The sequence below is a fragment of the Phyllostomus hastatus genome, unplaced genomic scaffold (assembly GCF_019186645.2).
Source record: "Phyllostomus hastatus isolate PE091 unplaced genomic scaffold, TTU_PhHast_1.1 phas_contig_209, whole genome shotgun sequence".
Taxonomy (NCBI): Eukaryota; Metazoa; Chordata; class Mammalia; order Chiroptera; family Phyllostomidae; genus Phyllostomus; species Phyllostomus hastatus.
The window spans coordinates 11,903,850-11,931,843 of NW_025333735.1; the positions used below are offsets into that span (position 1 = coordinate 11,903,850).

A 27,994-nucleotide genomic window follows, 5' to 3' on the forward strand; every position below is an offset into this window, starting at 1 on the left:
GAATTTTAGTCCCCCCATATATTGAGTGGAGACATGATGATGTACAGAAATGCATTTGAAATGTGTGAAGGGCCATGTAAATACAGAAAGGTACCAATATAATCATCGACAAATCTAATAAAATATGATGATACTGAGTGCCAGGTACAGAAGTAAAATATCTGATATCAAGTGAATGATACCTCAGCTGAACAAATCCTAAAGAATGTTCACTTAGACACTTATGCAGAATAACTGAAGGAAGATCACAAAAGTGGTAGCTTGTGTTTCTATAAACTTTTATCAAGAAACTATTTTTCTGAAATGTAAATTAAAATTTCATATCAAGTAACAAATGAAATATAAGGCTTTAAAAGTTATCTCTTTGACCATCAAATTGGAAAAACAATTAAGAGTCTATTAATTCCACTGGTAGGCAAGATAGACAATTGCTTTGGAAAACACCTCAGATACTGTTGGTGGAAACACAAATTAGTGCAGAATTCTGGGGACAATTAATAACTTTCAAGAACCTTAAAACTATGCATGCAAATCCATTCCACTTCTAAGAATTTGTACATGGGAAATAGAATGTAAATAAAAAGGTGGCTGTGAAGAGGCTCACTGTGATGACACCTAAAACAGAGAAAGCTCAAAGCACACAAGGTCATGGTCTCTGGGGTCACTGAGCTGTGAAGTTCAAATATAGGCTTTGGTAATCCTCACTGAGACCCTGGACATATCACTTTTTAATTTCTACATTTGTATAATGATCATAATATAATCTGTTCATAAGTTGGCTGTAAACAGTTAAAATACATCTAAGACGCTAAGAGAGGGCGTACTGAAAGTGCTCACGTTGTTAGATTATAGTGAAAGATCAGAAACAACCTACATATCTAATAGTTTTATCTCAGCAATGTAGTGCTATATATCAATTAAAATGGTGTTATAAATATTTCACTTGAAAAAAATGTTTATTGTACTAAAGGGCTAAAGCAGACTATAAAATAGTATTTACTGTGTGATCAAATTCAAGTTGATGTTTCTTAGACATTATTAAGTGTACTTGAACTTGTTTTGAATTCAAACCAATTTCTCTTTTCAAAAATTTAGTTGTGTTTCAAAAGAGCAAAAATCAAAGTGTTAATTTTGGGTCCTCTATTTACTGGGGTGGGGGTCATTGAGAAGTTTTCCTGAGCTAATGTCCTTTTGGCCACTCAAATGACTCTTGTTCTGTGTATTTTATTAAATAGAAGCATTTCTTAAACTACCACGTAAAACCCTCCATGCTACAACAAAGTCCCAAGATACCATCTAGTCTCATAATGCTACTAGAGTAATTATGTGCAAAATTTACCAATTCAAGAAATACTATGGCTATCAGCTTTCAAATGCCTGCAACAATTTTTAAAAGCATGAACTATGATTCTAACTGTGTTTATTATGAGATACTCAAAACAGATGTACTTATCATTTGAAAAAGTAATGTGACCTCATAAGAATGTTTGCATAATGTGAAATTACTGATAAATGTTTATGCTACCTACTAACAAGAATCACTTAAAGGTATTGACTTAGTGTAACTTCAGTGTCAATGTTTGAATTAGTGATTCAACTGATTTGCATAGCAAACCTATTATTTTACCCTCTTTCAGCTCATGAATCTCTGAATGCCTAAGAGGTAACTACTTGTTATCCAGGGCTTTGCTAGTCCAACAAAAGTCTACCTACAATACTCATAAAAATTGCTTGATCACCCCCAATTTTAAGCAAATAAACACCGTTGCCTACATGCTAACATTGAGCATTACTAATATGGAAATACTTCAATTCTTTCCTAATTTCAAGTTATAAAATTAGGACCTCTGTGTTCCACCAACTGAAATTAAAACATAGTTATACGTTTGTATCACATAAATTTTTAGTACTTTCATATCTGTCTCACTTCATTATTAATATTAACAACTTTAGATGTACAATAAATAAATCTCATTTTGACAGCTCTGAACCTCTCTGTTATGGAAGATTTGCCTCAACTTTGGGCATTCATCTTTGGAACTAAAAAGGGTAGTGATGTGGTTTGTAAAAACTTTCTGAACAGTCAGAGGGTGGTGAGTCCAGGAAAAAGACAAAAGAGAGAGGAGAACGAACACTCACAATCAAGCACCTCCTGAGCTAAATGATGCCAATTATAGCCAGCTGGGAAATGCTATCAGCCGCTAACAGTGCAGAGCTTGGCTAGACTACAAGGGCTTTCCTGGACATCTGGTAAAGGTAAAGCTGACTGCACCACTTCGTGCCTGGGACAGGTAGACCAAAACCCAAGTGATTAGCATCAATTTCACCACATTAGATAGAGTGGCTATAGTCAACAGTCCCTCTTTGTTTTTGGCCAAGTGCAGTAGCAGGTAAAAACAAAACAAAACAGTTTTTTCCCCTCCTTTTCTCTTCGTGAAACATAGTTTTGTTGCTTCTGGTTTGAGGCAGATAGTAAGTTACTTACGTCCACATGAGTGCTTTCTGGTTGCATTTATGATTACCAGAATAGAATTACAAATACTCCACTATTACTTCCAGTCCTCAGCCAGATGTAAATCTGCTATGTTAAACAAAGACTTAAAAACTTAAGGTTCTTAAGATTTTTTTCCTCATTACCTTTTTATTTTTCCTGACTGGTATATGAAAGACAAGAAAGGAGTACTGATTTAGTTCTTTAAATTGCATAAATGAGTGAGGGTGCACTACTTCTTTCTATAATTCCGAGACAAGCATCCGCTGTGACTTAGGATAAAGTGCTGAAGTTCAGATCTCAGCTCTGTGTCACCATCCCTACAGAGTGTTCACTGGGAAGAGAAAGCCAAGTCTCTGCTCCAGAAACATTGCTCAGAAATTCTGAAGACTCCTCGGCTCCCTTTGTCACCCCTGAAGAAATACACGCGGATGGCCCATTTTTCATTTCTGACATGGGATACCCGAAAAAATCGTTTTGAAAAGTGTTCTGCCTTTTCTTTCACATTAATTTTATTAGTGAGTTGGAAAGAGACAATTTGTCAAATTAGATGTTTTCATGAATTCTTTTGTTGAGTAACTGCAATAATCAACAAATAAGTCTCCTGTTAAAACATACTCCAACACAGCTCAAAACAAAATGAATTTTTTAAATTAAGAGTTGTTATATTTGAAAGATATTAAAGTCGACTTACTATCGAAAACACACACCAAAAGGACAAATTGACTGAAACTCTCACAATAATGGAAAATGTTTAATAAACTTAGAATGGTGGGCTTTTAAACTATAGTGCTATTTACAGCCATAATTCATCAACCACAAACACAATAATGTGTTTGCATGGCATGCTACAACAGAAGCTTTATTCAGTTCATCAGAAAACATTGGCAAAATAAATTTCAGTTGCAAATTCACAGATACAAGCCTCAAAGTATAAAGTTGTATGTAACAAAAAAATACAGATAATATTTATAACAATAACTTACAGATACAAACTAATGATAAACTACAATTTCACAAAGGATTGTAAACATTTTGCACACTTGTCAGTCCTTTCTTTTAGGCAAAGTGCTCTTTCGATGACAAATAAATTAACAGATACACACTAGAGTGAACTATTTCCAGACAATACAAAAAAAAGTTTTGATTTGTTTTCTTCTTGTAAACATAAGTTTTACAAAAAAATGAAAAATCAATAAAAGTGTCTTGCAGGCCAACTGTAGATACATACCTGGGCAGCAAAGTGATGTTGGAAATGCTTTGGGTGTTAAATAAAAAATTAACACTAATCTTTTCAATGGCATTTTATACATAATAAATGACAAGTTTATATCCTTAATCCTTTCTATCCCTGAAAAAAGAAATTAGGTATGACTTATTGGCAGTTGTGTCATTGAATGGGGTAACAAGGGCTGGAGTCCAAGAGTTGTTGGTGAATGAGCTATAAAATAGAAAGAAATTTGTGGATCAGTTTTGCAAGGTAAAACTGATTTAAAAACAAAGCAAATAAAAACAATCCAAGGCAATGTGCTTTAATATGCTTTCACTACTCATTTTACCTGAGGGTGCCAAACTATACTCATTCCACTGACCTCAGCAGAAGAATGAACTTGTTCAACATCATGAGTATATTATTAAATGGGAATCTAGGAATGGTTCACCCCTAAATCTTTATTTTGTGCCACAGCTTCTGCCACTTTATTGTCCTCCATCCATACCCCATTCACTGCACTTTACCCTGCCCCTAGAAAGACACATGAGCTTTGTCTGCAGATGTGAATGTCGTTAGCTTTCATATGAAGGTGTCTGTAGATAGGATGACCTCCCAAATTCTCACTTATGAATGCTTAACTGCCTCTTCCCTACACATAGATCAAAACACATTGGACTCAGGCAACACAGCAGTCATTCAAGAGAACACACCCAATGTCGATGCTAGCATTAAGTAAGTGATTGCAATGATACAGGTTCTGATTTTTTATTTAACCAAACCTAAAATGAAGATTCCACCCTCAGCAAGGTCTATGTTGCTTCAAATACAACCTCCCTCAGAGAGCAACTAGGAAAGCTGGACAAAATTTTTAAAAATCTGTCTGAAGGCATATGAAGGAGACCAAGGTAGTCAACTCCAAGAAGAGGAGAGAGATAAAACGAGGCTACTTTTCCCCAAGTTAGTGACAGTTTTAAAATAAATGCATGAGAGGCTGAGATGTATAGCAGAGTTTTCAGAAGTTAGACTTTGGCAGGGTGGTGGACAACAAATATGAAAGATCAGGGAGCACTGAAGAGATGCCATAGTTAAAAGTGACAGAAACAAAATAAACAACACAGGCTTTGTTTGGGACTTTACAGGCCAAACCTAGGTTGTAGCAACCCAGACACATACCACCCCTCCTGAGGACAGATGCCTGATAGGATTAAGTCCATCTTCCCCTAGCCTACTCCCTGCCAAAGGCAAAACTAAATCCTCTCTGGTGGAAGGTTATTACCCAGAACCTCAAATTATTTCTAGTTTTTCATACCCAATATCTGAAGTACAATAAAAAATAACAAGGCAAGTAAGAAGACATGGCTTGACTGGAAACAAAGAGGAAAAAACAAAAACAGTAGAACAGACCCACAAAAATCCAGATATTGGAGTTATCAGACATGGACATTATTATAATAATTAATAAAACAATTTTATTAAGGAACGAAATGACAAAATAGATTATTTCAGCTTGGAAGTTGAAATTGTGTAATAGAATGGAATGTACATTCTAGAATGGGAGTTACAAGAACTGAAATTAAGAACTCAATGGATGGGTTTTACATCATATTAGACAGAGTGAATCAGTGAACTGGAAGACAGGCTAGAAGGGACTATCTAGACTAAAGCATGGAAGATCAAAAGGCTGGACAATATGAAATTTTTTCATATGGGCAGAAACATAAAATTAGATATTCAAGGAGCATCTCTAGTAGAGTAATTATAATAAAACTGAAACGTGAACACAAAGAGAAATGCTGAGAAAAAAAAAAGACATTTACTTTCAAAGATGCAAGAGTAAGAGCAACAGCTGACTCCCAAGAAGTGGTTTCAGGCTAATTAACTATCCATATTTTAAACAACAGAAACAATGGAAGCCAGAAAAAAATGTTATCATATCTTCAAAGTGATGAAAAAAAGATAGCTGCCAACCTAGATTTCCACATACAGATGGAATACCAATGACGAGTGCATCAAAACAAAAACTTATGAATAAAACGAACAAAAGATGTATAAGATTACTAGTCTATGTGAGAACATTTGAAGATGACCTTAATAAATGGACACTGTTCATGATATGAGAGAAATTTATTACCCAGTCTTTCCTACAATAGTTTTAGGGACTATTTAAGAACTACTTAGGATGGTAATTTCCTACAATAGACTGTAGAAAATCTCAATTGTTTTCCTTTTTGAGGGGTAGAAATTGACAGCTGGTAAAATTTAGGGTAAAGGATATGCAACACAAACTTGAGTAACAATGAAATAGGAAGACTTATACTATTGGATATCAAGAATTATAGGCCTAGCATAATTAAAACAATTAGTTATTAATAGAATAAGAACAGCAATAAAACTGACACATATGGACATTTGATTTATATCAAATATGGTGCTACAAAGCAGCTGGGAAATTAGTATTTTCAACAATATAACAATAAGCTTTGTTCCCTATTTTACACCACACACAAAATTCAACCGCAGATGGACTGTAAACCTAAATGTCAAAAGTTTCTAGAAGATACTGCAGGAATATTATCATTATTGAGTAAGAACAATTTCTTGAACAGGTCACAGATAATCACTGCCCATGAAGGAAAAAACTGATGAAGTGAACTACATTAAAGTTAGGAACTGGTGCTCAACAGAACATTCCCTCAGTAGAGTAGAAAAAGGCAAGCCACTGAACAGGAGGAGTCATTTGCAACACATAAAATCACACACACACACACACACACACACACACACACACACACACACACACACAAAAACCTTTATATGCAGAATATAAGCAAGAATGAAAACCAATCAAGAAAAAAAAGAAGACAGCCAATAGATCAATAGAAAAATGATATAAATAGGCTCATTACAAAAAAGATATAAAGATGCCCAATGAAAATGCTCCATTTCATCAGTCACTGAGAGAAAAGCAAATTAAAATAATGAGACAGCACCACAGAACTATCAATTGGCTAAAATTAAGAATTCACATCATGTCAAGTGTTATGATGTAGAACACCTTGAACTCTCATACACTGCTGGTCCAAGTGAACACTGCTTCAATCACTATGGGAAACAGTTTGGCAGAATTAACTAAAATTTAAATATATGTGTAGCTTATGACCCTGTGTTCCATTCTTAGGTACATACCAAATAGAAGTGTGAATTAATGTGCACCAAAAGGCAATCACCATAAAGTCCATAGCAGCATTTCATAAAAGCCCAAACTGGAAATAGCACACTTGTCTATCACCCGGAGAGTGGATAAATTGTGGTGTATTCCTACAGTAGAATTCCATACAACAATGAAAACAAACAAATCACTGATCCTTGCAACAATACAAATGAATCTCATAAACAATGTAGTTGAAAGAAGTACGACACACAAGAATACATTCTGTACATTTCAATTTGTATAAAGCTCACAAAAAGGCAAAACTAAAACATGTTTTAGAAGTCAAGGCAATGTTACTTTGGAGGAAAAAGATAATGATTGGGAAGGGATCATAAGAGAGGCTTTTGGGGTGTTAGTTATGGTCTGCTACTTCATCTGGGTGGTATTTACATGGATATGTTCATTTTATTAATTTATCATGTGTATTTATTATGTGTGCACTTTACTATATGTATGTTTATTTCAATAAAAAAGTTTCTTTAACAAAACTAAGTCAACTCCAATCTAAAAATCTGAGTGTGAATACTTTCTCTGACCATAGGAAAATAAATAATTTAAATATTTATCAGGTGAAAAACCAAACAAAACATTTTTTCCTAAGTAGAAATCAAGCACTAAGAGTCAATATCAGTATTTGTATTTTTGCTCTAAAGTGAGTGTTAAGCTTGTCCCTCAAAATACAGCTACAGAAATAAGAGTGTTCGGGTAGTTTTGCTCCCTACTAAACCTCGCACAACATTTTTCAGCTAGTACTGAGGTAATACTTCAAAAAGTGAATCTCATCAGTGATCTAATACTAGAAGTTGTCAGTTGTTGACTGCTTGGGAGATAGCTGTTAAATGTTAGGATACCTACCATCCATATAACTATGCAGCGCAGTTAACATCGTCCCATCTTGGGGCACGTAGGCAGAATAAGCCATTTCTTCTAACATGGGTGGAGACAGCCTGGAGGGCGGGACAGAAGAGACTGGGGCAGAGGAGGAGTGGTTAGGACTGACGTGTTTCTTGTGGCGCGCTCTACAATTCTGAAACCACACCTGAGGGAGAAAAGCAATGTAGCCATGTCACATATCAGCTCCTGAGCACATTACAACTCAGTTTAAAAATAGATGCAACCTGGACTACTCTCCCGGACAAGCACAGTATAAATCTAAGTAAGCTTTTGAAAAGGTCTGTAGACAGAAGAGAAGTAATTTCACACAAATACCAATGGTCATTTCCTTCACTCAAAATAATAACTACTTGAAGATTTACTTAAAAACCAATTCTATACTAAATCAGCGTCTTCCAAAATGAAAAGAGGAAGGGGCTTCAAGAATTCCAAAAGAGTTTCCTTGATTTTGCTACTAGTGTTAGCAACAAAAAAGAGAAACAGAAAGAGCCTTTTAAACAAATAAAAAAAATACACTACTAAATGTATTCTTAGACACCTGCCGAACTTATTTCAAATCTTTTTTTTTCAAATGACTAAAATCCCTACTGAGAACTTAAAGCTTTCTACAAACCCCTTGATTCAGTTATTCCAGGCACATTTTAACCCGCTGGCTTCAATTTCTCCAGGTGAATACATAGTCTGTTCCCTAGGAAGCATGTAAGCATATTAAGGTCAAACTTAAAATGAAAAAAACAAACAAACCCAGTAATATATAAGTAGAATAAAATACAAACACTGGTGAAACAGCTCACAAAATGTAAAGAGCTAACCACCTGCTTGTCCACTCTTTCCCAGAAATAAAGGAAGCAAATTCAGGGCAAGCAGAGTTTCACATCCAGGTAGATAAGATTAGACTGCCCAGAATGCTTCCAGCAACAAACCTGCCTGTGTTTCAGCTCCATACCATAAGATAAAACTTAACTGTAGAGTGTTACTCTACTAAAATATAGCATTTACATGCCATCATACCAAACAATTCTGTCCTGAGGAGAATGAGAAGTGGAGGAATAAAAACTTTAAGCAAACTAAAATAAGAAAATTGGAGTTTCAGGTAAAGGCCACGGAAAGGCTGGGGGCATAAGTCTCTCTCTGGCCCAGGCTGGCAAAAAAGAATCCAGTTTAAATAATGTGGAAATGAAGGAAGCTGCAAAAAGATTTATATGAAAAAATTGGCTTCATTTCTAAGAAACACCCTGCCCTTGGGATTCAAAAATAGAAGGCTGGTGAAATATAAACTGAAAGGTTTAAAACTAGAGAAATAAAAATGAATAATGGCCCTGATCAGTGTAACTCAGTGGATCGAGTGCTGGCCTGTAAACCAATAGGTTGCTGATTCGATTCCCAGTTAGGGCATGTGCCTGGGTTTTGGACTAGGTCCCCAATAGGGGGCATGTGAGAGGCACAGGAGAGGCACTGATGTTTCTCTCCCTCTCTTTCTCCTTCCTTTCCCTTCTCTAAAAATAAATAAACGAAATCATTAAAAAATGAATAATGTAATGGGGTGTGCAGCCCTGAGCAGGTGGCTGAAAGGAAGCACCAAGAAATGTTTCAGGAACAAGACTTACACACATATCAAAGAAAAGGAGTGGGAAGTCAAGCCTTCTCCCTCTTTTGGAATGTGGAGTATTAGATTCTTGGAACCTATACAGAGACCATGCCCAAAGTCCCCAGTCACAGCCCTCTCCACAGGCTCCTTGCACCACTACTGTCACCCACCCAGCCAAGATGATGCACTTACACCTTCTCCAACTGATGAAAGAAACCTGCTACCACCTGCCTTTTCCTGGGCAGTATCTAGAAGACATATAGCCAGAGAACTACATACAACCTAACATCCATAACACTGTGGTTCCCAGAGTTTCTTGAAAGTATCTTATGTGTCCAGTAGATTATATATTGGGTGGGACCTACTCAGTTGTTTTTAAAAAATCCCAGATTTTGGAAGTAAATATAAAGAAGACATGATATAGACAACAGAATAATTCCCGTAATGCTGATTCAAATAGCTCCTTGGAAAGATCATCAACAGGTAATCAATCAGCAGAGAGAGGTTTGTAAACACAAAGTGTCATGTAATTGGTACAGTAAAGTATAGCTAAGGACACCAGACTTCAGAAAATAACTTCTGACATGAGGGCTACCTAGCTTCAGAATTCAAACACAAGTCCTCTGACTCTTCCTCACTGACAAAGTTTCTTCCTTCTGCTTTGCAAACCTCTAAAAAGAGTTAAAATTTCTTCTAAGCAATATACATAACTTTTTTTTAGTTCTATACTGTGAACTATATAAGCTAAAAGCAGGACATGCAGACATTCTGCAAAAGACAAATGCATAAAATTAATCTTTTTGAAAGTCCAAAAGGTCAAATATAAAAATTTAGTGTATGAAAAGATGTAATTTTAAATTATTGAGAAAGCAGAATACTGATTTAAGAAAGCTGGGTAGACCTGGCTGGGTAGGTTAGTTGATTAGAGCATTGCCCCAATACACCAAAGTTGCAGGTGTGATCCCTGGTCAGGGCTCATATAAGAATCAATCAATGAATGTATAAATAAGTGGAAGAACAACAACAAAAAATCAATAAATTAAAAAAATAGAAAAATAAGAAAGCTAGGTAATCATCTGAGAGGAAACATAGAGAAAAATCCCTATCCAACATGTAACTAATAGTCAATTCCAGATAAAGTGTAGGTATAAATAACCGAAACCATGTTTAAGGAAAAGGCCAAAGCTATGAGAAAACATATTGAAAAGTCTGAATACATAAAAATATAAACAGTTCTATATGTGGAAAAATAAAAAAAAATTGATAAAATATAAAAATTTAACATGGAAAATAAAAATCAGTAAAAGTAAGATGGCGAGAAAAGAAACAAACCAATAGAAAAGGGGGCCAAAAAACAACTTGTAAAATGGCAAAATAAGCAAATATGTTAAAGTTCCTTGGTAATGAAAAAATATAAAAACAAGGACATTTTCTGATTATCAAGCCAGAAGGGATGTTAAAGAATGACAGTACTTGGGACTGAAAGGTTGGGGAAGAGGAACTCTCATAAAGAGCTCCTGGCAGAATAAACTGATAGAAACTTGCTGGAAGTGATTTCTGTGCTATCAGTTAAAGGCCCTAAAAATGTTTCATTTTTGACTCAACAATCGCACTTCTATAAATCTATCCTATCAAAACAATTGAACGAGCATGCAAGGTATGTATACAATGTTGCTCATTAAAGCATTTATATAATAAAAATCTGGAAATTAAATAAATTATTCTATGCTTAATATGTGCAGCAATAAAAATGATGTAGCTCTTAATATGAAAAGGTATTCCCAGAATAGTGACTGAAAGAAATAGCACTGTTTTTCCCTTTATCTGTAGGGTATACAACTTATACATTCACCTATCTGAAAGGGTATGTGAATAGTGATTTGATCTAGGTGAAGAGTGTTGAAAGTAAAATCATCCATTTTTATTCTATGATTTTAGTGCAATGACACTCTGCTGTTACTAATGTCAAAGTAGACTCAGCTAGTAAAGGTGAGATCATCTCTGTGTATCAGACCATTGTTTCTACCTAACCTTTGCATATAACCTAGTTTGCATATTTGAATCAAGGCCTGGTAATTTAAACTCTTTTCTTTAACTTCTCTAAAGCATGCTCAATGCTAGGAAGTAGGCTGGGCAAGTAGATCATGATTACCACTTACTTCTTCAAAAATACTGTGAAGAACTATACATTTAAATTATATACACATGTATATATACGAATAATATTCAGGGTGAGGAAAATGTAGGCTTATATTTGTGAGTATGCAAAACACAGAGTTTATTCTTATATTACATATACACTCATTATTGTATTATTTTCCATACAAAAACCTGTAAATCTACTTGTGCCACCCTGTGTACAAATATTTGCATGCTGGTATTCCTTCCTTTGCTATCTTATCTGGAATATTTAAATTCAATCCTCATGTATTTTTTCCTTTTTATTGAATGTACTGGGGTGATACTGGTTAACAAAATCACATAGGTTTAAGCGCACAGTTCCACAACACATCATCTGTGCACTGTATTGTGTGTTCACTACCCCAAGTCACATTTCCTTCCATCACATGTATCCCCCCTATACCCTCCTCCACCTCTCTCCACCTCCTTCAGTCCTCACATATTAAAAGCCACCATCCAACAATAAATATATTCTCCAGGTTGTAGTGTGTGGAATCAAGTTGACTTGCTCATAGTACTGGTGACTGAAATACATGGATGTTACACAAGAGATGTCTATCTGAGGTCCTTACTTCTTCAGAGAATCAGAAAATGTCTCACAAAACACAGTAGTCATGAATCTGACAGATGCTCCAGAGTCTCAGATTAGAAGGAAGCCTCAGCCCATTGTGTGTGAATGACCTCAGCAAAGAAGGAAGCTTCATGTCCAGTCATAGAAAACTTGCTGCCCTTAATGGAAGACGGTGACATTTCTGTAGGCTTCCCTACTGAGAAAGTTCTATGTCATGAGTGAAATCTACCTTTTCCTGCATTGCCTTACAGAGACCAGATCCTGCTTGCATTAATTCCTTAATTTCTTGAGCTTTGAATGTTATTTAAAATTATTTTCCATTTCCCTGATCTCCCCAGATGAACCAACACAGCTGACCATCTTTGTCCCCAGCCCAGCTCACTCCTTCAGCTTCCATGATGCTCCTCCCTCAGACTCATCCATTCACACCGGCTGTTCCTGTGTCTTACTCCAACAGCACCTCTTACCCGGCTCTCTCCCTAAGATCCGTCCTTCACTCTTTCCTGTCTGTAGTCTTTTTCTAAAAGGGTCTTATCCAGTTTCATAGCATTAGATCTTCTTGCCTGAGTTCTGCTCATCCTTGAAAATGCCCTTTATTTGGCACCATCATTGTATAATTAGCAGAGAGAAATGGAAATTCATCTCCCTCCAAGCTACAAAACTAGTTTTATTTTGACCTTACTGTTCCTGTTCACAGCACCATTTTCTTGAGTACTTTGACTTTCAATCTCAGAATCGCTTTTGACTTCTCTCTGCTTCCGCGTTACAGTGTCTGGTCCTTTCTTTGGCTCTCTGGTATCCAGCACCTGCCATCACTGCACAGTCATAGAATGGTTCTCAAATTCTAGGCCACTGCACCACTCAGGTTTCGCTTAAAAATTACTACTTTCCTAGACATCCAAACTACTCTGTCTAACTCCATCTATCCTCTCCCAACCCCGATGCTTCCCACGCACTTTCACCAAACTTTCCTTCCTAAAACTACATATCGCGGCTTTCTCCTGCTCAGGAAAGAGCTCTACCTTTACGGGCCCCTCCAAGCTCAGCTCCAACAGCTTCTGCTTCCACAATCTGCAGACAGAAATTTGCTCTTACTCATCCCTCCCTAGTTTTTTTCAGATTACTCTTCCTACCTGGACCTTTAACAAAGGCCATCAACATCCCTTACACACACACACACACACACTCACACACACTCACTTACATACACAATCCTAGTGAAGTAGAAAAAATATTGACCTCAGAACCAGATCTAGCTGGGAACCACAGTTGTCTTTTTTAGCCTGAGGATCTCAGAGTCACTCTGAGCACTGAATGAAGTAACTTGTACAGTAAATCATTTAACAAATGATAGCCCATGCCAAGGAGGCTAATTATTAGAGTTTTTAAAAAATGATTTGGAGTGTGAAGAAAACTATGATGACAAGCTAATGTTTTAACAAGTCTTCACAAAACAATGCACACTCATAAAGACCTAGAATAGAAATTTTAGTATCTCTTGATTAATATTTAAAATAATCACCTGTATCACACGCCTGCTCAAGCCTGTCCTTTCAGCCAGTTTCTGGAGGGTCTGTGCATCTGGGTTGTTGTCCTGAGCAAATTGTGCTTGCATAACCTGTTGTTTAAAAAATGTGAGTAGTGAGTGGCTAAAAAATAATCAATTTTCTGCATTTTGATGACTGGAGAGAAGACAAGAAAACCGGATACTTGTATTTTATTACTTGAAAATCAATATAGGGAAATATGTATAAATGAAAAGAATGTATATTTTATAAATTTACATACAAGTTGCTATGTAAAGATCTTTTAAAAACTCATGAGTTGCAACATAAAAAGCTTGCCTCTCAATTTTTCTTTTCTTCCATTCTTACAACCTACAAATAAAATGCATAAATAGTATTAAGTCTATTTACTGTTTTTCCCCATTCTGTTAAAAAGTTCTAGCATTCAAAAACTTTTTAAAATACAAAAATCACATCACTACTATCTCCAGCCTCTACTGAGCTAAACAGACTTAAGGTCCCTATATCTGTATTAGTCTGCAAATGGCACACAGTGCAACAAATGTATCCCATGGAATTGTAACCATTCCTTCATTAATTGTTTTGAGCACCTGCTCTATGCAAAGGAATGTCTGGGATCTTAAAAAGAGACACCCAGCAGCTCACTGAAGGAAAAGTCCCTGGAATCTAAACATCTATATATTGAAAAAGTCCCCAGGTGATTCTGATGTGAACCTCTGGATTGGAGCCACTGTGGTAAGTTCTATAAGATAGTGACCCGTGAAAAACTATCCCTGATTTCAACTTCCCAGGAGAAAGATACAGACATGCCAATAACTACCAAGCATACAAGGTTAAGAGAGAAGCAGGAAGAGAGGGAGGGAGCACCAGAATACAAAGCACAAGCTAAGGTTTTTGGATTCTTTCAGAAAAGGTTAACCATAGGCATCAAGTGGGATATTTGTATTTTCATAGCTAAAAGTCAGTCAATTGAGGGAAGTGTTATAAAATATAGAGTATTATAAAGAATAAGAGAGGGAGTCTGACATTCAACATGGTTTTGCATGTCTATAGGCATGGGGTGGAGGTGGTGCAACCAACCTAACTAAAGACCTGCTCTGCTAGCCCGGACACCATTTGCAGCAGGCGATATTGATTCCATTCTCCACTGTGATCCTCCTGTAACACTGTCTCCTGCCACTGCACTGCTCACAGGATAGCTAAATAATTATTTGGCAAGTCTAGCTCTCCTTAGTGGAGAGTGAGTTTCTTGAGGGTGAAGGGACTGTCTCAGTCTTCTTATCCCCCTTCTTGTCAATAGTGTTTGTGACATAATGAACTTGATGATGTGAAGAAAATCTGAAGACAGTGTGGTGAAAAAAACACCAAAGTTGTTCCAGGAAAACTTAAGAGGTTTACAAATTATATGTTTTTCAGGTAACATCTCTCTGATGAGTGACTCTTCCAGGATAAGGTATTCCTGGCTTCCTGTCCAACTGTGTCCACACACTCTCTGTAAATAGTACATGTATTTTTGCTTTAAAAACTGGGTACAATCAACCTAAAAATTTATAATCTCACTTAGTTCACTTCATTCTTCCTTTCCTACATCACATATGCTATTTCATATGCAAATGCAGTTGCGTTTATAGAAGCTGAGCATAGAAATCTCAAGGAGAAAAAGAATGAGCAGACTGTCTTTGTTTTTTAATTTTGAAGAAGAAAACGCATTTGCTTTCAGAGCCACTATTGATAATTTATAGAAAACAGCATGCTTTTCACAAAGGTATTTCAACTTCACAAGTTTAATAATGAAGCCAAATTACATTTGATAAGGCAGTTTTTCATCAAAAAATAAAGCAAAACTTGAATCAACACTGTTTAGGATTTGGACTGTGCTAAAGGAAAAGTAAGATGCACTTATCAATATTTAGTCCCACACACAATAAAAACCCTTCCCATTTTAACTTAGTTTTATTATTCTCCAGTCAGTAATGATGTCAAAACCCAACCTACTCCTGTTCTGAGCTCTTTTAAAGTGGTCAAGGAGTAAGCCTCTAGAAACACTCATCATTTTAAGGCCAGAAATTCTGCTAGAAATGTCATGGTTCTGCATAGTAGCAGCTGACCAACTCATCCTGAGACTAAGGTATGTGTTAACCTTAGCACATAATAATCATTGAGCAAATGCATCCAAATACAATAAGCATGCCATTAATATCGGCTGAAATTTCTTAAATATCACATCTATAAATGAGACATTTGAAATATTCATGCCAACACAAAGCAGTGTTTTATTTCATAAGTACAAATCTACTTTTTCTTGCCCTAGTTGGTGTGGCTCAGTAGACTGAGTGCTGGCCTGTGAACCAAAAGGTTGCCGGTTCGATTCCTAGTCAGGGCACATGCCTGGGTCAAGGGCCAGATCTCCAGTTTGGAGGCACATGAGAGAGGAAACCAAACCTCTCACACATCAGTGTTTCTTTCCCTCTCTTTCTCTCTCCCTTCCCCCCTCTCTAAAAATAAATAAATAAAATCTTTAAAGAAAAAGAAACTACTTTTTCTTCCATAGGTTTCTAAAGAATTTTTTAAAATTATTTTGTTTATTCCTCCCATTTTAACTCGGCTGTTTAAAGCAGGTACTTCATGAAGAGTATTGACTTACTGATCACCTACCATATTTTATTATTTTATTGAGGTAGGACAATTTGAAAATGAGGGTACATCACTTGATTTATTAGAGGTTCTGGCAAAATATAATTATTCAAGTTTTTAAAAAATCTACAGCTATCCAAGATTCCCAAGTTATAAAGAACGACTTGAAGACAAGGATTGTGTCTCATTTGTTTCAGTCAACCCATACTAATAAATATTAAATAAGTGGGAACATGCTTTGAAAACATCATTCCTGCTTTCATTTTTCAAAACTTACAATTCTAAATTTTTAAAAAACATGATTCACAGCACATTTTCATTTAATAAAGCATGGTTAAATAGTTTGTGCACATTTGCAGTTAAAACTCTAAGGCTATTCACAGGGTTCAGAATCTCACTCTTGTTCTAGCTGTTGCTGCTCCCATTAAGTGGGATGTTCTTATGCATAGAGGCTGTGCACAATGAAAAGACCAGAGGTTTGGAGAGAAGGTCCAAATCTCTTCTCTTGCATTGCTTTGGCTATGTACCCTGAGGAGAGTCCCTGCACCCCCAGGTGAGGCCACCTACATCAAGGAATTGTTGTAAAGGTTAAAGGCGATAATGTAGAGAAAATGCCTATCATATGACTTGGCACACAAAGTCCACCACAAATATTATTCCCTTTTTATTAATTAGTATTTATCTTCTTATATGAAATTGTCTATATACCTAATGTGGCTTCAAATTTTCATAATTATAATTTTAATAATAAATCCTTGTATCAAATCAGTTTTATAAATAAAACTACAGCCAGCCCTTATGGGAATGGACAATTTTAAAAACACTAAATGGTCCTGGCTGGGGAGCTCGGTTGATTAGAGCATCACCCTGATGTGCCAAGTTTGCTGGTTCGATTCCCAGTCAGTGCACATATAAGAATCAATCAAAAACAACTAATGAATGCATCAATAAATGGAACAACAGACTGATGTCTCTCTCTCCTTTCCCTCTCTCTAAAAACCAATAAATAAAAATGAAAATATATATGATTTTTATTAAAGATTCTATGTTTATACACACCTTTATTTATTCTCACACACCTTTTAGGTACTGGGCATTTTCTGCCAGGTCTCTCACAAGGTACTCATATCTTCTAATTTAGGGCTTTATGTGATCTTCCCATAACACACCCGGGAAAGAGGGGCTGAAACAGAGCTATTTCTTTCCAATGCCTTAACTTCCATTTATTACTTATTGACCATTTATTCCATGCCTAAGTTGAGAAATTTAAAATAACCACTTGAAAAATTTTCAGAACAGCTTTAGGTTTTAATTCTAGATTATTTTCTAACACTGTTAGGTTACCTTGCAATGTTCGTGTCCCATCAAGATTTCTTTCTTAATCATTTGCAAAATAAAAATTCTCTTCTTGAAACAGTTGTATTCATCATAAATACTGGCAGATCTTAGAATATTATATGTGACTTTTCAAAAATTACTTGCATTTATTTGTTAACATTGTATAAATGCTCTTTAAAGTCTGAGCTAAGAGGGTTACAATGTATATAGCACCCAGCAGTGGATGGTAGGTGCTCAGTGGATGTCACTTTACCTTAATGTAAAATACCTCAGTCACATTAATCTTTTAAAAAACATGACTTTATCTTTAAAAAAAAAGCCAAAAAGAACCATTATGTGTGTAGACTTTAATATAATGCAAGGAGTAATTATTTAATAAATTTTTTGACAATTACATAAATCAAACCTATGACAATTATATTTAGGGCAGCTAAGCTGAAAATAATCCCTCCCTTTTCAGGGAACATAATCAACCTTCTCAGAAAATGTATAATCTTGTCTGTTAAAAGACTCATTGCAGCTTTTTAAAAAGATTCACACATTAGTGGCTCATAGACCCACACTCATATTGTATAACTCTCTGTTGAGTCCCAAAATATCTCATCTTCTGTCACAATTATATGTAGTAACATCAATGCCAGGCTTAAAGTGCTTTTATCAGGAAGTCAGGAAAGACAAACATTTCGGTTCCACATTCGATATCAATGCCAACAGAACCCAGAAAACAAAGCATGAATGACTGGTTTGTACATATTACTGTGGGAATATTGATCAATATTTCAGGGCAAAAAGTATATTCCATACATTCGCTAAGGTATTTTTCAGAAAAACCACAGGTTAGCCTTTTTGAAAACATAAAAATGATTTTAGACAGCATAGAGATTGGTTGGTTGGTTGGTTGGTTGGTTGATTTTGGTAGGTAGGGGCTTCAAAAATTATAAATTCATTGTCATGTCTACCTGGAGCTGATCTGCTGTAAAGCTGGTCCGAGCCCTTTTTGCTGGTTTTGGATGATTAACATCTTGCTCTGTGAGGAGGGCGCCTTCAACACTAATCCCATTACCTATATTTAAAAAACACACCACACATGTTTGTAACTCAGATGGGCCTACCAGTCATACGATAACAGGCTTCTTGCATCTTTTGCCTGGGAGTGAAATTGTATACATTTTCTAGATTGCCAAACCCCTGGAGTCAAGTTTTTAAACACACCAGAAAATACTATAGAAATACTATTCCATTTGTAGGTTTGAGTGCATACTCACAAGTGCAAAAAGTTTTAAGTACACATCTATAGTTCATCCTTAGGAAGGCAAAGACAGGGAAATAACTAGTTACAAAAAGCAAAACCAGATCCTAAACTCAAGGCTGTTGACTAAAAATATGGCACATTGCTAATACACACAGCATGGCCTTCCCTGCAAATAAACAGATGGACACCATCACAAACAGTGAAGTGCTTAATGAGCTTTACCACAATTACACTGCACAAAATAATGCATTCAAATGACCCGAAGGAAAAATTGTTTTTATTCCTATATTCACTGTTCCAAAGGGCTCAAAAGTATTTTAAGTATATATTTACCATTTTCCACTTCTCTTTTTAAATTATCCAGCATGCAATCATAATGTACTCTGCACAGGACTTTCTCTTCCACCAAAGCAAACTCCTCTCCCGTGGAAAGTTGCCTTTTGCAAGAAAAGCAGGCAAAGCACGCCAAGTGATAGACATTGCCCTTGGCCCTCCGGACCCAGTCAGTAGAATGGATGTGCCTCCCACAACGAGAGCAGCGCGTTCCATACCTTCTGCATAAATAGAAGTGGAGGAAGTAAGAATTTGAGTGTTTGGTGAGATATTCATCAGTCTGAGATTAAACTAATGCATTATATTACTCATTGGACTGAGCTAAGTATTTAAATCTTTTAAAAATAAAACAGGAATCAATTATTTTTCTAAAAGTCAGTACGGTAAGCAATCAAGATAAGATATGGTCATAATTCAAACCAATTTATAAATAAAAAACTCCTCACTGTTACTTTAAACATAGATTGGATTCTTTCCTTTTAAAATAAACAAAATATGTTTCAATCTTTCTTGTAACAAATATCAGTGCATTTCAAATTACCCAAGGCGAAAGATACAATACAAATACACACACGCTACAGATTGAAACCTAAAAGCGCTAAAGCATACCACTGATGATGTAAATGACTTCTTAAAGCCAAGTTGAGGTAATTAAAAAATGCTTTACATATCTTTTTTAAAGTCAAAACACTTAAACATTTGAAACTGATATTATCAAAGAACCAAAAAAACAGAGCTTGTTCACACTGGGAAGAAGGGAGGGAAGAAAACCTCGAATATTTCCTTTGGTGAATAAACTGTTGTACTGCTAAGCACAGAGGACTGGGGACATTACCTAAAGCTTCCGAAGAGACATCTGAACACTAAATGCGGATTAATCGTAACCAAATGCCAGATACAAATATATCTTTTTTCTTTCAGTCCAAGAGACTGGGCACTTTGTCATGTCCTCTTTCAGAATCTTTGTCATGGCTCAGCGTGTCCACATCAGTCTGGAGAAGTATATGTGTCTGTATCTATTCATGAATATTTCTTTAGAGGTCTTACCGTTTTTTAAAATAATTCTGAAAAACTTAATCCTAAACATATTTCAGAACATGATAAAATATGAAGTATAAACACATCCTGAGGAACTAGACCTTCAATAAGCCTCTGAAACAAAATCTTACAGAAGTCTTTAGATTACCTAAAAAATTAAATTTAATATATTCTAAGTAAAAGACAAGGCACATTGCTACTATTTTTGAGGAAGTGAAGAGTATATCTGATGAGAAATAAAAATTCTTGGTAATTATAAAATTCAGTGACTTCATAAAATAAAGAACTCTGGGTTTCATGAAGTGCTTTAAATTACCTAGCAATTTTTTCAAATCAATCACTAAACTCTCTGAAATCAGTTTTTGAAATTGAGTATAAACAATATAATTAGTATTACAAACTTCATTATATAATATTAACTTCCCAATTTCACAATGAACATTATTCTTTATTTGGAAATGCAAATAAGAAAAAATATGGTCATTTTTTAAAGTCATGCTTTCAAATGACTTTCAATTTCAATTTATAGATAGCTACCCATTAAGAATTGAATTATACTAGAAAAACTGCACATTTAAATAATTACAAAGAGACCACACAAAAAATGTTGCATTTAACATCTTAGCCAAATGTAATTTGACAAAATAAAGGTCAAAGAACAGACAAAAGAAATAGGATTTTTAGGCAGAATAATTAAATTTGGTATATTTATTATACTGCAATAGTCAATTCTGATTAATTTGATTTATCAGTCTCCAATCTGCAGGCATTTTATAGGTGTGTAACTAGGGACCTCTCTACAGTAAACGGGTAAAAGCTTGAACAGAACTTGCATTTCCCCCCTCCTAGGTATTTCATTTTACCCTTCCCCCAAACAAGGGGCTTTGTCACACAGTAAGTCATCTTAGATTCTACACTTTATACCTATGCATGGCAAAGAGGGGTCCCTATTTTTAACACCTGAAGCTTTCATTTGCCAAAGTGGGAATAGTTATTTAAAATTAGTTTTGTATACTGAATTCCTAAAACACATAAGCATGCTTATTTTATTTGGCTTAATACATATTATACCTCAAAATATAAAGCATTCTTATTCTGAAATATATATAAGAAAATCTGGGCTTCTATACGTAAAACTGGAAAAGAAAGCCTATTTACAAAATTCTCTGTGTAATAATTTCTTGGAACATCTACTTACTAAAACAAAAAGTCACAATGTACCTGAAATAATCGAGTTTGCAGAAAATGTCTTTGTCTTTAATGTAACAGCTGGTGTGCCTTCCCAAGGAGGTTCTGCAGACACTGCAGGAGAGACACCGGACATGCCAGCACAGGTCATTCACCTGTGAAGGGAAAGGAGGAAGGATGAGAAATCATTTTAAGACTTAGAGGATATCCACTGGTTTTGTGTATTAGGCAATTTAAAAAGCTGGCCCCTTACAATTTTAATAAACAGTCTGAATGTTTCCAACTAAAAGGTGTCATTTAAATAAACGTGTGTAGATGTATTAGACCCAACCAGAAAAATCACAGTAACATATTGTACATTTTGTGTTAAAAATGTTATTTTAGTTCTTTGAAGACTTTATTTTTTAAAAAATGGAACTTCTATGAACACAGGGAAAATTCTGGAACACTTCGAAGTCCTATATACTGGTTTATTTTTTCTTTTACCAACTTCTTCCCACCATGAAACGTGTTAGCTAAAGAAGTGAAATCTTCTAAAGAAGATTAGATTGTGGTTTGGCCACAATCTAATTTTTGGCCAAATTATTATAAATTGTGCACCAGTTTAAAATGAAAGAGAAAGAGAATGAAAATGAAATTTTTGAAGATACTTACATTGTAAAGAAGTCAGACAATCTATTTTGCTTACAAATAAGAAATGCTAAGATAGATTTAAATGTTGATGTGGCAGAAGCCCCAGCTCCCTTTTAAAATTAAATAATAGGATCAAGGGGTGAAGTACTGCTAACCCTACTTAATGATTTGGCTACTAGAAAAAAAAATAAATCTAATTATAAGTGGTTCTAAAAAGGCACCCAGGTGCTGTTTGTCATTTATACTTCAAGAAATGAGGCAGAAAATGGTGCTTTAACACATCACAGCACTTTATATTTTCTAAGTAGGAATACGGAATATCATCAGTTGAGGGAACAAATCATAATTACCCTCACCTTAAACGGTCGCCACCATAGTATAAGCACCACAATTTCAGCCTTCAAACATAGGTGTGTATGGGAGTGAACTTGCCTGGAATGCAGACTCCTGAAGTTTGCTCTTGTCACACTGACTCAAGAATAAGTTTTATGCTTAGTTAAATTTCATGTAAAAGAACAGCAGTGATATTTGAAATTGATATTATGCAAAAACAAAAGTTACACACTACAGATGGATCTAAATGCCTTAAAATAAGAATTAGATAATTTGGAAAAATGGGAAATTGTGAAATACACCTTTTGTTACATTATTTCATAATAAAGATCATCTGTCCAAAGATTCTATCAGACTAGCACTACTGTTCATGAATGATAAAAGGTACTTTGAAGCTGGAAAAAAAGTTTCAGTGGCTTCTTCCAATCACAGTTATGTACCTCTTTTGTTAAAATTTTAAAAAATTCCTTTTATTACAAAAGATGTACATATTTACTATACAAGAAAACATGTAAAATAGCAAAGAAGTAATACAAATATTAACAATGGTGAATACTGTCCTGAAAATAGATATATTTCCCTTCTATTTTTTCCTAAAAGGAGTCCAGTTAAGTTAAAATTAGAAGTATGGTCTTCCTTTTGTATTCCACTGTTTAGGGCCTTCTTATACATTTCCATCTTATCAAACCTGTTTTTATTTTATTTTTTATTTTTGTTTTTTGAAAGCAAAGGCAGACTCAGGCTTCAGGGCAGTGTTATATGAACACCCTCTAACTCTCTAAAGCCAGATCTAATGCCTGATTTTTCACATTTCTTCAAAGTTTACTAGAAACAAACAAAACAATACATAACAACAGCAACAACAATAAAAAAAAACCCTCGTTCATCTTTCATTTCTTTTCCAGAGAGGAAAGTAAGGTGAAAAGAGAAAATTCTGAGGAATTAAAAGCTTCTCTGATGGCTGGTAGTTGATTCAATCTGTGTATGTGCATGTATGTAAGGCCAAGCCAGAAAACCACCCAAACATCAGAGCACTGAAGTATTGGGTGGGGCAACAGATACATCAACCTCGTCTTGTGCTTTTCTTGTTCTAACTCTATTCTAATTGCCTCGCAATAAGGTGTTTTTCTATATTAAAAAAAGTCATAGTCTCAAATACTGTACTAGGTCTAACAATTTTTTTCTTTTTTTCTTTTTTTCCAGTGATGTGAGTTCAAACTTACCTGGATGAATAATGATTCAAAATGGAAAAAAGGTTAAGAATTTAGAATTTTTATGTAATCATACAGTAATAACCTTCTGTTAGAGCTAATGTGCTAATATGTATAAGAAAGTAGAATATGGCTAAAGTAGAAGACTTCTCTGGGAGGACTCCAGTCCTTTTACTAAGGAAAGCTTAGCTAACTTAGATATTCTGTGTCATACAAATATATAACAATATATAAACATATTTTAACATATAAAAGATGATAGTAGAAGCTTCTTTATTTCTGAGGGTGTGTTAAAAGTCATTTTATAAAAGTTTTTCTATATTCTCTCTGCTATGAAGTGTTAAAGCCTTTATAGATCCCTTCAGAAACATTCTTAAACATTATGCTAATTACTAAGAGGAAGTGCTGAAAATAAGCTACTTTTGACCCAAAAGATGATTTTCAAATACCCAAAAAGGCCCAGGTTTAGAAGCATTGAAAGGAGATTCTTAGAATGTAGATTTGAAGAGAAAGCCAGTTAATTTGTCAACTTTAAGAATTACTAATCAATAAAGGTTAACTGAAGTCATTTTTTAATGTTTTTACCAAAACATCTTTTGGTGCTTTATCTGGGTTTTATCTATAGGGTATCATTTCCACTTTACAGATGAAGCAGCTTTGTACTTTGAGGTAGAAATGTAAAGAACCCCACTAACCTGCTTTTTTAACTCCTACACTCCCATAATTAATTCTTTTGCAAATTGGAATGGGTAGGGGGTTGGTGGAGAGGGAATAGAAAGTGAACTGGTTTGCTACTAATTCAGTGTAGGAGAGATCATTAGTTTAAATAGTGGTTTTAAAGAGGTATTGAAGTTGAAAACCCAGAGCATTAGGATTAAGACTCATGGGACCCAGCGCCTGGAGGCAATGACATGAAGAACTGTGGCCTGCCAGAATTTATACTCCAAACTCCCCCACAATATTTTAAGAGAAATAAAACAAATAAATTAAGACAATCTACTCTTACGCCACCATTGGAAGCATTTCCTAGCAGGCTTCTTTCTTATCTTTGTAAATTTACATCAACTTCCATTTGGCCCCAAGCACTGGAGATAACATAAAAAAAAAAAAAAAAAAGCATTGGATGGCCTTGAAGTATTAAACCTTAATGAGAGGACCAAGATACTGAAATGATTTGTATTTAAATGCTCCTAGGGACTTTTTTACTTTGGAAAAGTCTCAGGTAAATAAACACAAGACTACGTTAAAATTCTCTGCAAAAAGAGACGTTACAACACTTACAGTGGTTCTCACCAAAAAGAGACACTGCAAAGAGGAATCAGTCCTCGCACACCGACCTGGGACTCCCCGAAGCAGGCCCCGCGTGCCGGCGTTATCGGAGGGTGCGGAGACGCTACCTAAGCCCGGGCTCAGGGAAAAGAATCAGGAGGGACTGCATTTCAGAACGGGGTAAAGGGGTTTCTTCACTCCGTTCCTCTACAAGTTGGCGGCTGACTCCAGTGCACCCACCCGAGGGATCGGCACTTCCAGACCATGACCTGTCACACAAAAGCTGTTTTGCAAAAACTTGGGAGATTGTAAGATTTCTTCCCTTACCGTTCCCCACCGCACGAGTTGCCCTTGATTGGCCTGTTTTGCTTTGAAAGCCTACAACCTCAAGCGAGAACTTGAATGGAAAAGAGGCGGAAAGAAACTTTTCTCTTTTCCCAGCGCTCCCAGGGTAGTCCGCTCCCCCTGGGCCTCGCAGCTCCTCCCTACCTTGAGAAGGTACTTGTCCACTATCTCCAGGCCGCAGCTGTTGCACACACACTTGCCAGGGGGACAGACGGAGCCCGAGGCCATGGACCGGGGCGAGGACGACGGGGACAGCGGGGCGGAGGAGGAGCACGAGTCCTCGTCCCCCGCTCCCTCCGGGCTCACCTGCAGGAAGCCACAGGGCGAGGTCGCAGGCGGCTCTAGATCCCTCCTGCTCTCATCCCACGGATTCCCGGGGCGCCCCCACCGACTCCCCGCCCTTTCCCTAGCAGCGGCACCCCTTCCCGCCCAGTTCGTGAGGTCCCTCTCCTCGCCGTCACCCGGGGTCCAGAGTCCAAGCTCCAGACACCACCCACTGGGGCTGCGACCCCTGACCTCCAGGACCCGGGCGCTCAAACCCGGCCCCGCGCGCCAGGCCGGCGGAGCTCTGCACGCCGCCCCGCCCCAACCCTCTCTCCTCCCGCTCCGCGAGAGCCAGCTGGGCCGGGACGAGGCACCGGGCCGCCGCCCACGCGCGGCCAGACTCGCCAGCACTCGTGTCCCTCCCCACTTACCAGTCCCTCTTCCCCGGCGCCTTTCCGAGTCCTCCCGGCCGCCAGGGCAGCAGTCCGCCCGCACTCTTCCGACATGAGCCCCAGGCACTGCGGGGTGGAGTGGGGAGAAACAGACGAGAAGTCCCGAGCCCGCACACGCGGCCGGAAGCCTCGGCTCCCCCGCACGCAGGGCGGGCTAATGAAGGGCCCAGCGCGCGGGCCGCGCGGGCTGCCGTCAGGGCCCCTCGGCCCCGGCGTCGCGAACCCAGCCGGCCACCCGGGAGCCGAGGGCTCGCCCGGCGCGCCGCGGAACTCTCGGGGTTCCGGCTCCCCGGCTCTCACCGGAGGACTTGGGTTCCCCGCCCCCCTGCCGCGGATAACAAGTTAATAACAATCATCCCGGCACAAAGCGTTTTCTTTCTAGATGTCAATCACGGCGGTGCGGGGATCGCGGGGCTAAAGGGGGTGCACGGGGTGGGGGGAGAGGCAGGGTGGGAGAGAAGAAAAGAGGATTGAGGAGGGGATGGGGGAAGAAACTTGATTTCTTTAATAACCTCAATTAAAAGAGCAAGACATTTTTTTAAGGGGGCTTTTTGAATTGGATAGCCCGAAAGGTGAAGAGGTTTAATAGGATACTTGAAAGCTAATTACGGCGGGATTTAAGAAGCCTGGTGCTCGTTCCGATGACAATTTGAATGAAAATGCTTCAGATTAAATCGAGCCTGCAGCTCTTTCGTAAACTTGCAGCAATTAGAGCTGCGAGTGATTTACACTCGTTTCTTTAAGGTGTAAATTGCCACTTATTGCTCAGTAAGTCAACATTTGAGCTACTAAAGGATTATTTTTAACCAGCGCAAAAAGGGCACGGAATAATGGAAAATATCCAGCTGAATTTAATTCGTGCCATTAAAAAAATCTCACCCAAGCTCGGTCAAAATGTTTTAAAGCAACAACGCACACTACTCAAGTGTTTGCAAGCCATTCCTGGAGTTTTGTTCTTAAACGAAAACGCAGCCTCTCTGGGCGTTTTCTGCCTTCTTTTACCAAAACTCCTGCTGTGGTGCCGGGCGGGATGCGGGAGGCTGAGCTCCAGCGGCCCCCGCCGTCCCTCCCTCCCGCAGCACCGGGCGAGATGGGCGGTACGGCCGCCGCGCCCCGGCCCGCAGCCGGGACGCTCGCGGACGCTCCCTACGCGGGACCCCGCGCAGCCGCGGAGGCCGAGTCCTCGCCCGCACCGGGTTTAAGCAGAAAAGCTCTGTGCTCGTCGGGTGTTCCTCGCCAGCGTCGAAGCAAAGTCAAAGTCAGCGGAACCCGCACAAACAGTTGATTTTCAAACTTAAATGAGAGACACTCCTGGGTCTTGATTCCGGAGTGAGACGAGGGCCTGTCAGTTCCCCCCACTTCCTCAACCAACGGTGTGACCCGTCCCCCCGGGGTGGCTTCTGGAATTTCAAGTGAAAGAGCGCTCGCGGCCGCCCTGGGATGCCCGGCGGCCCTCGCCTCTCCGTTTTCGCTCCGGGCCCGCCCGCCCTGCAGCCCGAGGCCCGAGGGCGTCCGCCGCCCGTGGGCGAAAGCGGCTGCGCCTCCGTTCGGTCCCACCGACAGCCCTCCGGACCTCCCGACTCTGTCTCTGCCCGACCGCCTCAATCACCTCGGCAAACAGAACAAAAACACGACTCACATGTACCCGAGAGCGCCTTAGGCTCGAGGCTTCGGCTCCCAAATTACAGTCTCCAAATCCATGCCTCTGGTTAAGTGAGCTTGGAGGGAGGGAGGCAATGATTACTGACTAACGCTACTACGTAACAACAACAACAAAAAAAAATGCCAGGTCTGAAGATGAGGCTGTTACAGGTAATTTCTGAACCTCCTTTAGGAGCCCGAACAGCTTGCGTTTCAAGGCAACTGCGATTCAGCGGGTCTGGCCGGGCGTCGGCTCGCTCACCTTCTCAGGGGAAACTGCCAGCTCCGGCACGTCCTTGTCTTCTAGTTTACACGCAAACATCTGATCGCTTTTCCAATACATGGCACTGCTAGGGCTGCTTATCTCATACCAGCTCCGGAGGGTCAG

At 37.9% G+C, this 27,994-nt stretch overlaps 1 protein-coding gene across 1 annotated transcript; it reads right to left on the minus strand.

Annotated features, from left to right (window-relative positions):
• Positions 1-3,855: 3,855 nt before the first annotated feature.
• On the minus strand, positions 3,856-27,982 carry LHX8 (LIM homeobox 8). Its single transcript, XM_045835533.1, has 9 exons — positions 27,869-27,982; positions 25,945-26,031; positions 25,394-25,555; positions 21,492-21,613; positions 19,233-19,453; positions 18,607-18,710; positions 13,672-13,767; positions 7,771-7,954; positions 3,856-3,932 (listed from the first exon to the last, which is right to left on the minus strand). The coding sequence occupies exons 1-9, from the start codon at positions 27,947-27,949 to the stop codon at positions 3,856-3,858; spliced, it is 1,134 nt and encodes a 377-aa protein (XP_045691489.1). The 5' UTR covers positions 27,950-27,982.
• Positions 27,983-27,994: the final 12 nt, after the last annotated feature.